This window comes from Anabrus simplex, chromosome 4 (genome assembly GCF_040414725.1).
Source record: "Anabrus simplex isolate iqAnaSimp1 chromosome 4, ASM4041472v1, whole genome shotgun sequence".
Taxonomy (NCBI): domain Eukaryota; kingdom Metazoa; phylum Arthropoda; class Insecta; order Orthoptera; family Tettigoniidae; genus Anabrus; species Anabrus simplex.
Window position 1 is genome coordinate 376,470,037 of NC_090268.1, and position 14,406 is coordinate 376,484,442.

Below are 14,406 nucleotides of genomic sequence, written 5' to 3' on the forward strand. Positions count from 1 at the left end.
CCAGAGCAATGGAGATTGTCAACAATCAAAATGATGTTTAAGAAAGGAGAAACTGACAATCCTGATTCATATCGAGGTATAGCCCTCGAAAATACATCATTCAAAATCTTCATGAAAATCTTAACAATCAGGCTTGCAGAAGAAATAGACTCCCAGATACCAGAAAATCAATTCGGCTTCCGAAAGGGAAGAAGCACACTACATGCCGTAAAATACCTAATAGAACAAGTCCAAGATACATTGAGGCATCCAGGAAAGAAATATTTTGTAGTCTTCGTAGACTATCGTAAGGCTTTTGACCTTGTTGATAGAGCAACACTCATCCGGAAACTCAATTACCTAATAGGGGCTACACATCCGATAGCAATCATAATCTCGAATATCCTCAAATATAACTATGTCCAAATATCAGACAACATAACCCTATCCAAAAACGTAACCCAAACAAACGAAGTCCTACAAGGTAACCCAATCAGCCCAATTTTATTCAACATCATGACAGCAGACATCACAGAAATAATCACAGATACCTCAGCACTGCTTATACTTTACGCAGATGATATGGCAATAGGTTCAGAAAACATAGAAGAGCTCCAAGAGGTCCTCAATAGGCTCACATCACGGGCAGAAAGAAACGGTTTGCAAATAAACCACAATAAAACTAAACAAATGACCTTTAGGAAAGGAGGAAAACATGCACCTAAAAATACAATAACCATGCACAACAAACCTCTAGAAGTAGTGCTGAAATTCAAGTACCTTGGTGTCACCCTCCAAACTACTCTAACATCCTACAATATCCACGTCAAAGAAAGAGCAGCCGCAGCAATAAAAGCCATCTACAACATTCAACAACCTCAACAAATATCATTGGGTACAGCAATGCTACTGTTCAGGACAGCCATATCACCAATAGCAACCTATGGGATTAGCATCACCTGGGAAAAACTCACACTCAGCGACCTGATGACAATAGAAAAAGTCAAGGCCCGATATCTCAAGAGAATACTAGGTACTGGGAAGTCAGCCCCTTCAAGGTTAACATATGTTCTAACCAAGGAGGACTACTTCATTGACGATATCAAAACACAGTTTTGTCTACCAAACACCAAGCCCTACGAGAATGCACGCCAAACTTTAAACAAGAAACTAAATGCTATTTGGTCCGACTTCTATTCCACGGACGCCATAATGACAGAAGAGTGGAAGCAAGCAAATTACGAGCTACAGCACGAAATTACACGTTACGCCACTCATGGATTTCACCACAGATTCTGCCAAACCAAAAACTTCCACCAGCCGAACAAAGACTGTATATATAACCTGTGCAACGATCATTGTGAACGATACCATGCACAAAACTGCAAAATGAGGACAACCTCAATAATAAGAATGGCATTAGCATAGTTGACCATCTGTACAAAAACTGTTTTTGCACATTGTGCGCTCTTCATTTAATAATAATAAAACATCTTAAAGGTTGACGCTAATTAGGAACGAATATTTAGAGGCCCCATGAAGAAAAGAAGAAGAAGATGCTTGCCATCATGTTATCCTTAGCTGACTTCTTTGCTAGATTCTATTTCCTAGTAAGTTCCTTCAATTTCTCCTTACTTCCACAGCCATTTCTAGCTCTATTTCTTTCCAATCTGCACTTCCTTCTTAGTCTCTTATGCTTCTCTCGTACCTCCTTCTTAGTCTCTTATGCTTCACTCTCTGTTATAATATAGTGGGTCTTCACCATTCCTTACCACTTTTAAAGGTGCAAACCTGTTTTCATGTACCTCAATAATTGCTTTGAACCCATCCCAGAATCTGTTTACGTTTTTATTTACCATTTTCCGCCGATCATAATTACTTTTTAAAAACTCCCTAATGCCTGCTGTATTAACCTAAAGTCCTACTTTTAAGACTTTCCTTTCTATCACATTTATTTTTAACTATGACAAAAACAGTTTGTTGATCACTAATACCATCTATTACTTCGGTTTCACTATAGAGCTCATCTGGTTCTACCAGCACCACGTCCAGAATATTCTTCCCTCTAGTTGGTTCTATCACTTTCTGAATCAGCTGTCTTCTACATATTAACTTATTTGCCATTTGTTGGTCATGCTTCCTGTCATTCCCATTACCTTCCCAATTGACATTTTGTAAATTCAGATCTGAAGGTAACATCTTTGAGTTTGCTACTAGCACAGCACAAAAATTGCTATTACTGCTATCACTGCTCACATTTCTCCATAAGAAGTTGTTTTCACTCCTGTCTAACAAATTCAAGATTCCTGTTTTGTTTTTAAGCTCTTTTCAATCACCTTCAAATAAATCATGTCCTAAGCACACAATATCCACTCACAAAGGAGTTCCACAGGTAGTTTCCAAATCTTGCCTGTTGGAGTTAGTTCCTGCACACTTCCCACCATCCAGAACTGATAAAGTTTTCACACATTGCCGTCAAATTGTTTATTTATCAAAACATCCAAGGGTTGAAGTACCAATGTCAGTCAACCAGGAATTGTTGCCAAATCGATTTTCATGATTTTGAATAATTTCTTAGTGTCCTCCATCCCGTAGCCCCAAAAACTGTCCAACACAAAATGGGCCAGGCATCGATGGGGGACCCCTGCTACATTTCCCTAAACCGGTTTTATCCAATCTTGTATGAATGACATGCCTTTTTACTTGGATACGAATATGGATCCTTCGAAGAAATGTTACTTTATGCATTGTTTTTCATTTTAGAATAATGTAAGGTGCAGGCTGTCTCTAATCAGCTGTTATAGGAAGCATTACAGTCCATCGTTGTTTTACACTTCTGGTAGTGCATACGATAGCACTCGATGTCCCTTTCTTATTGATTGTTCGACTTTGTGGCATATCAAAACTGCACCTGTACCATACCGTGTTCAAAATATTCATAAAATTATGTTTGTACCAGAATGGAATAGTGCATTACTAGTCATTTCTGCGCTGATTCACTCATTGAACTAGTGCAGTGGTACTTCCTACCGGCTGATAACAGCATGTTGCACAGTATTTGGAATGCCCAGTTTTACAATAGAAAGTCTGCTACTTGAGTAGTTGGCATCTTTATATTGAAATGCATCCGGAACTGCGTGATGGATGATCGAAGAAGTGGGTGCATCAAATATGTGAACATTTCCCTGTTTCCACTTTGGACCCAAAAATATTAGTATGAAACCTTACCACATGTGCTGGGGAGTTGCCCTCAAGGAGAACTGCTTAGGATCAAATGCCATAACATCATCAGAAACCTGATTGCTAATGCTCTTCGTCTCAAAAATCTAGAAGTGTACAAAGAAGTCCACTGCATAGCCGATGGAGGTAGCACTTGAAGGATTGATATTATAGCGATTGACAGACGGAGGAACGAAGCAGAAATTACTGATCCTACGGTACGCTTTGAAGCTTCAGCCTCTCAGCCGACTGATGTAGACAATGAAAAGAAGGATATCTATAATCCAACCATCCCTTTCTTTCTTGAGTCGTATAACCTTAAAATAATTACTGTGACTGGACTTTTCTTTGATGCGAGGGAAACAATTCCCAAATCTTTCGTCACATGGCGACAAAAATATAAACTAGCGAGAAGTCTATAAGATGAGATAGTCATCTCACTCACTCCGTTTCGATTCTTCGACACCATTTATATGGAATTCATGCCATTTAATATGGTTAATTGTAAGCTATCTTTTTTTTTAAACATTTATCTTCTTTATCTTCCCTCAAAATTGTTATTGTGTATTATTCTGTGTCTTATGGAAAATCTAGGGTGTCCTGGATCAGATTAAATAAATAAATAAAATTATGCGAGAAAATACAGTACTGATGAGGGTCCCATACACAGGAACCATGCTCTAACTAGGGTTTTACCAGTGACTTATAAACTTTCTCTTCACATCCTCACCTCAAAACCTAAATACCCTCATAATCATTTCTAGAGTTTTTTAACCTTTAATTACATTCCTGTTAATGTAATTACCTCAATGAAGATCTTTCCTTATATTAACACCTAGGTTCCTACAGTGATACCCATGAGGTACTTCCACTCCATCAACACAGTAACTAAAAATGAGAAGAATTTTCCGTTTGGTAAGACTTACAACCTGACTGTTCACCCCACTTTCCACCATACCATATCATACCATCTGCTGTCCATCTCACACCATTGCCAAGTTTTTTTATCAGTGCTCACAAGTATTTTATTTATTACTCTATATACTACAACATTATCCACACAAACCTTATCTGTGATTCCAGCTTTTTTCTCCTATCATTTATATACATAAGAAAATATAAAGGTTCAATAATACTGCCTTGTGTGAACTCTGCTTCTTTATAATTACAGGATCAAATAATGATTCACCTATTCTAATTCTCTAAGATCTATTTTACAGAATTAGAAATGTTATTTCAACAAAAGCCTCTAAGTCTGTATACTTTGCCTTAGTTCAATCGTAACTGCAATATGGAATTAACAGTTGGGGTGGAATACTTGATTCACACTTAGCTCAGGTAAATACATACCAGAACTACATACTGTAAGTCATTTACAAAAATTCACTGATGTTTCCAACATGTGAACTGTTCCAGCAAAGCAAAGTAGGTACTTAACATACGGCAGCTATTTGTGTGACCTTATATATGCATAAAAGTTTAAAGCTCTTCTGCAAAGAACATAAATCAAAAATTTGTACTAGGCTGCAAGACAGAACTGGAATAAGTATACCATGCCGGAACACTTTACTTGGACAAAGAAATCTAAGTTGTCTAGGGTCACAGATTTTAGCATTTTGCCAGAGTTTGTGGTTCTGGAATAACTGATCTCTTCAGTCATCCAAGAATCCATAATAGTGACCTTAATATACTGAGACATCATTACACTCACCTGCGAGTGGATGACCATGATAAATGACACTGCTTGCTGCTAAATCTTACCTTACTTCCCTCTAAATTTTGGTGTGTTAGATTTAGTTTAACATCCCAGACAATTCAAAATATATATGTTCATCAATATTTATGTTCTTTCATGAATTTTAATTTTAATTCAGGTTGCTATTTGTTGTATTGTACATATTCTTTTCTTCTTCTTAATCCATTCCCTTTTGTAGATTCTCTCTGGGTAGGATAGTGTACCAAAGCCCTCCACCTCACTCGATCTTTCCACCAATACTCTTTTAGTACTTTATTGCTATCAACTCCCCCTATTTGCAATACATTCCACAACAGAACTCCTCCATCTCATTCTAGGCTGTCCCCTAGGCCTCTTTACAGTCTCTGTATCCATGAATGTTCTCTTTGGTATTCTCTCTCCTGACATTCTCATCATGTGTCCAAACCATTTTACCTTTGCTATATAAATCTCTCCTTGAAGTTTACACACTTCCACGCTTCTCCTTATTTCCTCATTTTGTATTCTACCTCATCTTGTCTTTCTCTGTATGCTCCTCAAGTACCTCATTTCAGCTGCTTGTATCTTACTTTGGTTCCGCTTAGTTAATGTCCAGGCTGCTGAAGCATAGGTCAGTATAGGTTTATAATAGAACAAGTATAAAACCTTCTTGCATTTCATTGGCACATCTTTGTTCCATACAATGTCTCTCACACACTGGTAGAAACTTGCAGAATGTTGTATTCTTGTATTCTTAAATCAATTTCTCCATCCAAATTTCCATATTGTGATATCATGCTGCCCAAATATTAAAAAATGTTCACTACTTCGAGAGGTTCATTTCCTATTTTTATCACTCCCCTGGATTTTCTGTTACCTCTTGTCATGATCAAAGTCCTACTTTTTGCAGTACATATTATTATGTATTTTTCATTCAGCTGCCATTTTTATTAATTCTCTTTTAATTGCATTTTGAGCATGTACTGTAAGTTCATGTTCAAATTTAATTAAAATGTTCATGATGGCTTATACCACTGGTGGTACATATGTGCCCTTCTCACAGCCACTGTATATCACCAGTTGTACAAACTCATCATTCTCAGAGGCTGACATGTACTGCCCATGGAGGATACATACTCATTCACATTTCTCTGCCTTCTCAACAGATGTAGCAGGCAATTCAGTTCTTGTCATATGGCTTCAGGAGGTATCATATTCTATGGTGTGACAATCAGTCACATTGGCAGCAATAATGGGACATACAATTGTAAGAAATAACTCCTCAGTCCATCAATAATAGCAAGAAAATTTGAATAATAGACCTATACCTCTCTCTACAGACTTACCAACTGTGTTAGTTATTACAAGAAATGTAATTCTCCTAAAGAGAATTGGAGTATATTTCAAGGTAGGCTGGATGAGAAAAAGAAGTCTGCTGGATGTGTATCAGCATTGGAATAAGCAAAACTTTCCTGGGGCTGTCATGGTCTATGGGTGCTCCATGAAAAATTAGGTGGAAAAGTACCAAAAATATATTGTAGTGGTGGTGGTGATATTGTTTTAAGAGGAAGTACAACTGGAAAACTATCCTCTTACAACACTAATCAGAAGAAAAAAATCAACTGTTTTTATGCTTTAAAAATGAAGGAAAGGCAAGGTCTGCAAAGGACATGCAAAATGAGATTTCCTAGGCCTTGCAAACCTAATAACATTGGTGTTGGAAAAGAACAAGAGTTGACCAGGTAAAGTCCAATGGGAAAGATGAAAGTGAGGAGTCTGTCATAAGTAAGTGGAACCAATGTCAGACTCAGCTACAGCTGTATGGTTGCCAACCTGAGAGTCCCTCAGGTTTCCCCATTCAGTTACTTTGTAAGACAGGTAGGGAATACCACGAATGTTTTGTATTGCCCCCACACACAAGGGCTGATGATACACTAAAGGACGTTTCATTTTTGCATATCTACCATAACAATGCAGAATTCCACTTGAGGCTGGGAGGAAAAAAATTATTGAACTCCGTTGTGAATGTGTTAACATGTTAGTTTAATTATTATGTGTGTCTTATTCCAATCCTCTGTAAGGGTGTAGTGGCATTATGAATCTTTATCTTGGGCATAGTGAATTGCTTGTTGCAAGTTCTCTCCAGTTAGGATCTTTAGTTAATCCACCCATCTCAATGGAGCATGTCATCGGGGCGTTTGGCCAGCTACTTCCCCTTCAAAATTAATAATTATAATGAATCATTAAGGACAGCTAGTAATGAATTTTTCTTGCACAGGTCAGGATCTTACACTGCCAGTGGAGAGGCACATATTTCCATTCAGCACTGTGCTTCCACCTGGTCTACCCTCATCTTTTGAAGGTAAATACGGCCATGTGCGTTACACAATCAAAGTAACACTGGATCGACCTTGGAAGTTCAACCACGAAGCAAAGGCAATTTTCACAGTAATTCAGCATTTGGACCTAAATACTGAACTCAATGTTAAGGTAAGGTAATGACCTTAATTTATTCAAGAACCTTAATTTATTTCTACCGCCCACTGATATCTCTCATGTTTAACATTAATTGCTCATGTAAATATCAAGTGAATTATGTTATACTGTATCTTCTTGCAAGTAGAGAGACTTCCTATCTAAATATTAAGGGGGTTAAGGGCCATTTCACACTTGGCAACTGGTAGCAGTGACTAGAATCGGATTCCAGCCACTCATGTTTGTGAACCATAGTTTTCAATGGGACTCTTGAGCTCTTCACATTAGGCACCTCAGTAGCTGAGCAATGAAGAGAAGCCCAGTGACTGACCTTAAAGTAGCTCACTTTTTTTATTTTTTCCAACCCTTGTCCCGTTTTTCTACGGGGTCGGGTATGAGGTGAGGTGAGATGAATCTGTCGTGGCTGGTTTTTATGACCGGATGCCGTTCCTGAGGTCAACCTCATCAGAAGAGTTAATGAAATGAAATGACGTGATATATGATACTAGGAAGGGAGAGACCGGGCGAGTTGGCCATGCGGTTAGGGGCGCGCAGCTGTGAGCTTGCATCTGGGAGATAATGGGTTCAAGCCCCACCGTCGACAGCCCTGAATATGGTTTTCTGTGGTTTCCCATTTTCACACCAGGAAAATGCCAGGGCTGTAGCTTAATTAAGGCCAAGACCGCTTCCTCCCCACTCCTGGCCCTTTCCTATCCCATCGTCACCATAAGACCTGTCTGTGTTGGTGCGATGTAAAGGCACTAGCAAAAAAAAGGAAGGGAGAAGTTGAAACCTGGTGCCAGTATGTAGCCTAATCCTGTCGAATAGCACCAAGGGTTCTACTCAAGGCTTAACATCCCCATCCAATGGACGAATCACCATCAACAGCGTCATATGCCCTCACTCCATATCAGCACTGCAGAGAGGTTTTTTGTATTGTATTGTAATTTTATTTCATCCAACTGATCATACAGTGATATGGGTTTGGAATTTAATCCAGGCTTTTGGCACGCAATCTAGTGATTAGAAGTTGTATACCACCACCTGCCCTCCCCTACCAGCCAACATTCTGATACATACATACATACATACATACATACATACATACATATCCCACGTCGTTCCATCTTAAGCGATGGGTCGGCAAACGAGGCTTCTCCACCAGTTGCCGTCCCTGAACTTCTCTCCTTCTTCAATGCTTTCCAAAGTATGTCCTCTCTGTTGAATGTCAATCTTCACCATGTCCTTGTACCTGAGTCTTGGTCGCCCTCTTGGTCTTTTGTCTTCAAGTTTTAGATCGTACATTTTTTTGGTAATCTGTGATCACCCATGCGTTGCATATGTCCATACCATCTCAGTCGCTGCACTGTTATTTTGTCCTGCAGTCTTACAACTTGAGCCTGCTTGCGGATTTCCCCATTACGAACTCTGTCCCTCCGTGTTTTGCCGATCATGTTACAGACAAATTTCATTTCTGCTGCCTGGATTCTACTAACATCTTTGTTTCTCATGGTCCATGTTTCGCAACCATAGGTCAGGATTGGTACGTAGTAAGTTTCATATATGACTCTCTTACATTTTGTTGGTATTTTCTCGTTTCATATTATGTCTTTAACTATTTTGTAAAAGTTGCTACCTGCCTGAATTCTGTGGGAAATTTCCTTATCTATAGAACCAGTATCAGAGATAACACTTCCAAGATATTTGAATTGATGGTTCATCTGCAGCTGTTTCCCCTCCATTTCAATGTGTCCCATTGGTTGCCCGTATCTCTTCATGACCATAACCTCACTTTTCTCTTGGCTGAAGATGGGTCCTTATTCTTTAGCAGATTCTGCCCAGGAGTTTATTTGTCCTTGAAGATCTTCTTTAGAGTCTCGCTACAAGCATATATCATCCGCGAACAGTATAACTTTAATTTTCTTACCTCCAACGGTTTGGTGAACTTTTCTCTGAATCTCGTTCATCACAGTGATGAAAAGAAGAGGAGACAGAACACCACCCTGTCTTAACCCAGATTTTATATCAAAGGTTTCAGTCATTCCTACAGGTGTTTTGACTTTACTTTGGGTATCTTCATACAAATTCTTGATCTGGTGTATCATGTCATCCTGTATTCCAATTTTCTTCAGTGCTTCCCACACCTTCTCTCTATTCACAGCATCAAATGCTTTCTTGATATCCAGAAAGGCTAACCACAAATCTCCGTTGTGTTCATAGTATTTTTCCATTAACTGACGGACTGTAAAGATTAAATCAGTTGTTGATCTCCCCTTCCTGAATCCATTCTGTTCTTCGAAGAGGTTCTCTTCAATAAGGGGTCTGATTTTACGCTCCATAATTCTTTCATAAAGTTTACCAACTTGAGATGTTAAAGTGATGCCTCTATAGTTGGAACATTTATTTCTGTCTCCTTTCTTGAAGATTGGCATTATGATGCCTGTTTTCCAATCGATTGGTATGTCCCCTTCTTTCCAGATCTTCCGAAAGAGTCTGTAGATCCAATGTTTTCCAGAAATGCCCGTTGCCTTGATCATTTCTCCATTAATTTCATCAGCCCCTGCTGATTTTGCAGTTTTGATGTATTTCCAGGTATATTCTACATCATTCCATGTTAATTCTAACCTGTTGTCAGAGGAAGACTTGCAGGAGGTAGTACCGGTACTGTCTTTTTATGTAGGCTGCATGCAATTCACATTTAGCAATTCATCAAAGTAAGTCCTCCAAGTCTCTTTGATCTTCTCATCTTCAGTGATCAGGTTTTCATTATCATCTCTTAGGTATTTGGAGTGTTCTTTATCTCTTTTTCTAGTTTTTTATCATCCCAAATAACATTTTCTTATTACCATTAGCATCCTCTTTCAATTCATCACTCCACTTGTTCAACCACTTCTCTCGTTCTTCTGTAACAACTTTGTTTGCTTGTTTTTTAGCAACCCTGTATAGTTCCTTATTATGATCAGTCCGGTTCTTGAAATATTTTCTGAACATGTTGTTCTTGTTCAGGACAGCAGTTCTTGCTCTGTCATTCAACCATGGAGTTTCCTTCCATCTTCTTGTGCCACTGGTTCGTCCACAAACCTTCTCAGTTATCATTACTAGATTTTCTTTCAGATCCTTCCATTCCTCCGCAACTGTTCTTTCATCTGTCTTTGGTATCACTGTTTTGATGTTTTTTTGGAACTCTATTATTCTATCATTGTCCTTCAGCTTCCAGGTCTTGAGTTTCTTTACCTGTGTGGTTCTTACTTCTTTTAACTTGTTAAACTTTAAGTATCCAATGAGGAGTCTATAATCACTTTCCAGGGAGACACTAGGAATCACTTTTACATCTAACAGTCTATTTTGTAGTTGTTTCTCGATCAAAAGTAATCTATAAGAGATTCACTTTTTCCATCCCATCCATATCTTGTGACCTTATGGCTTTTTTGTTTTTGATACCATGAGTTCCCTATTATAAGGTTGTTCCTCAGGCAGAGGTCAAGTAGGCTAGTTCCTTCTGGGTTTTGTCAACCCCATCCATGTGCTCCTAGAGTACTTTCATATCCATCTCTCACAGTTCCTACTTGAGCATTCATATCCCCTATGATAATTGTCCCATCTCCTCTTATTCTTTCCTCTATGTCTTCTTCAAAATGTTCTTTTTCTTCATCTTCACAACCAGTCTGCAGTGCATAGCACTGAATGATGTTGATGTTCTGGGAAGAATCCAATTTCAGTATTATGTGAAGAATCCGATCAGAAACATATTTTACTTCTACTACATGATCTTTCATTTGATGATCCATAACAACACCAACTCCATTTTTTGCTTGATCTCCACCTGACCAAAATAGATGGTATCCCTCTCTGAGTTCCTTTTCCCTTCCACTTGGTTTCACTGAGTCCCAGTATGTTTATGTTCCTTGTTTTCATTAAGTCTACACATTCCTCTATTTTGCCAGTTAGTGTCAGAATGTTTAGCGTGGCAATTTTGATTTTAGTCTCATATGGAGTTTTGTGTGTTCTCTTCTTTGGTTGTGATGGAGCAAGTCAGCTTCTGAATAATCTGGAATTGCTTTCAAAACTAAACGAGGCCTCAGATGGAAATATTGTAATCACCAGAATAATGACTCTAGTAGTTCCCTCAATGGTAATGATATTAATGATGGTTCAATACCCGATGCTCCATCCCAACATTATGATAGTGAATTTTTTTCGACCAACAGGACTTGAACCGGTTTACCTTGGTTTCAGACCACTTAGACTTCAATGTCTTAACAATCATGGCCACCAGGTGGGCACCTGAAAGTAACTCACTCTCACTGCCAAAAGTAGAGACAGATTGCACTATCCTGGCTGGTGACTGTTGGTGAACCATTGCTTTGTTTTCGGGTCTTCACATTAGGCTACTCTATAGCCCAGCTTCTTACATTCGACTGCATTCCACCAGCGGTGCTCCTTATATGTTTGTATATTAGGTTATCAGCCCAGAGGCTGGTTGAATCCTCAGATAGCACCACCAAAGGCTATGCAATTATGAGAAAACCACCAAAACCAATGGCAGCACCAAAATGAAGCTTGTGTTCTGAATGACATTACTTAGCACCATGCATACCATAGCAGCTTTCATATTGTCACAGCCATGGATAAGACTTGGGTGAAAGCCATACTTGACTCTGGCCTGTACCAAGAGATGGATCCATGGATCTATCCATCAAGAAATGGTAGCAGGTATGTAGTTTCCTCATATATCATTTGGTATCTTCACTCTTTTTTCATACAGTCATATTGTTTCTTGTTATACTGATGCAATGTATTAAATTAAACTATTACCAACAGGTCTTATAGAAGGTAAATTGGATTTAGGAAAGGTTATTCCAGTTGAGGCTCAACTTGCAGGGTTTAGCAAGCTTGAGAAGATATATTAAATTCAGGTGGTCAAATGGACTGCATTGCTATTGCCCTATCCAAGGCTTTTGAGAGGGTGGATCACAGAAGTCTGCAAATGAAAATGAGGGCTATTGCACTAGATAAAAGGGTTGTTGCACAGGTGGCTACATCTCTACAAAAAAGAACTCAGAGTAGAGTAGGTGATCCTGTAATGATTAAAAGGAGCAGTATCATTAGACCTGATTGTTTTCTTATGTATATTATTGATAAGAGTACACAACTGGAACCACAGACAAGATGCAGGTGATGTTATACTGTCTTCTTCTTCATGTGCCATGTCCTCACAGAACTTTGGCGATCAGTAGCATGATCTGTTGTTTGTTCATAACTGTTCTGAACAGAGTAAGCTTTGTCACCCCAAACCACTGGCTCAAGTTGCTGAACCATGATGTCCTACTTCTCCCTGGACCACGTTTTCCATTAATTTTTCCTTGGAGTATTACTTGCAGAAGGTGGTATTTACAGTTCTGCATTATAAGAATTTCCTAACTCTCTTACTAACTTTAAAAATATATCAAACTGCATTTAAATTGAAAATTATGAAAATTAATATTCATTAAATAAAATACACAATCGTCGGACCTTGTACTCACACTTACTTCTTACCTGCTTACTTACACATACGTTATTTGATGGGCGTCAGCTACCACTCAGTGCAGCAATAATAGAATGAGAATCTTGACTATATCTAGGGTGTGGGGTAATAAGCTTACTTTTGACAACATACCATATAAGTTCTGGGAAAAGGAGATTGGCGTTCGGTTTGCCCATTTAATTTGAGGTTATCTAATTCTGTCATTGAAATAATACTATGAATTCATTTGATCGAACAAAATATATTCTTTAAATTGTATATTAAAAATAGTAAGTCTTGCTGCGATAAAACAGATGAGAATATGAAATTATGACATTGCAATTGTAAGAAACTGGGCATGAATTTGAATTCTTCTTGACCGGACATTTAACAATTATACACGAAATATATCCCTCACTTGTTCACTTGACTTTACCTTCAACACTTTGAGTGTAATTATGACGTATTCCTTTGATCTGGTGATTACTGTAGATGTGTCAAGCCTAATTTGGTGATGTATCCATGTGACTGCTTCTTCTGCATCCTGATGGCTACTTGGTAAGTCTATCCTTCTATGACTTCGTGATAAGCCTTCCCGTCCGTATCTTCAACTAAGAGACCGACCAACTGTAGCCTCATTCTCTCAATGACCAATGAGTAATGAATCACTGAGTCCTCTCCTTCCCATAGACTCTCGTAGCCTTAATGACCGCCTGAGGCCTCTCCATCTCGTTCACACTCCGACCAACTGTCGCCTCTCCTTCCAATTGAATAATGACTGACGCTACAATATGCAGCCACCTTTTATAGACGTTGTTTGACGCACCTTCGTAACCTCCAGAAATAACTACGATCTACTCCCACCTTGTGACAAATATTACACCCTATGGCGAAATCACCGGCGGCTCCCAGTAGGTAACTCCCAGACCGTGAGCTCATCGCTAAATACGCACGATGACGTAGCAATGACTTAGCAGTAACACCAGCAGTATTGCACAATCTAGCAATGTCACATCCAACATCTGATATATAGCAATTCTTACTGTACATGTTTTTAGTGTTAATCTACACACACATATATATACATACATTTAACTGCAATCACGCAAGCGACAAGCATTGCAGAATTGAATAAGAATGATAATACAATAATAGTAATCTCACAGGTAAAATACTACTACTATTACTACTACTACTACTACTACTACTACTACTACTACTACTACTACTCGCGTGCTGCTATTGAATGGCTGGTGTTGTTTAGTGCTCCGCGTATTTGCTTAATTAAGTGGTGTTTTAAAGGCTGTGTATGGATAAAATATATTGCGATTATAAGTGGAAGTGCTGCCCTTCAGAACGCAGTATTATCTCTCTTTGATGAGCTAAAGAGGCATCCCTTTTCTGACAAGGTAAATAGGCCATTTATATTGCTTTAAATGATTTAAGGTTATGTTTTCAAAGAGAAAAGAGAGTAGAGGTACTGACAACAAGCTAGAAAGAGGACTATAGAGTG

At 38.6% G+C, this 14,406-nt stretch overlaps 1 protein-coding gene across 2 annotated transcripts in view; it reads left to right on the forward strand.

Annotated features, from left to right (window-relative positions):
* The window catches only part of LOC136872738 (arrestin domain-containing protein 2), a 192,872-nt gene that overhangs the window by 103,837 nt on the left and 74,629 nt on the right, over positions 1 to 14,406 (forward strand). For both annotated transcript variants that reach the window (XM_067146567.2, XM_067146568.2), the window contains one exon: positions 7,191 to 7,402. In XM_067146567.2, coding sequence (XP_067002668.2) covers positions 7,191 to 7,402 — 212 coding nt within the window. The remainder of the gene's footprint in view (positions 1 to 7,190; positions 7,403 to 14,406) is intronic.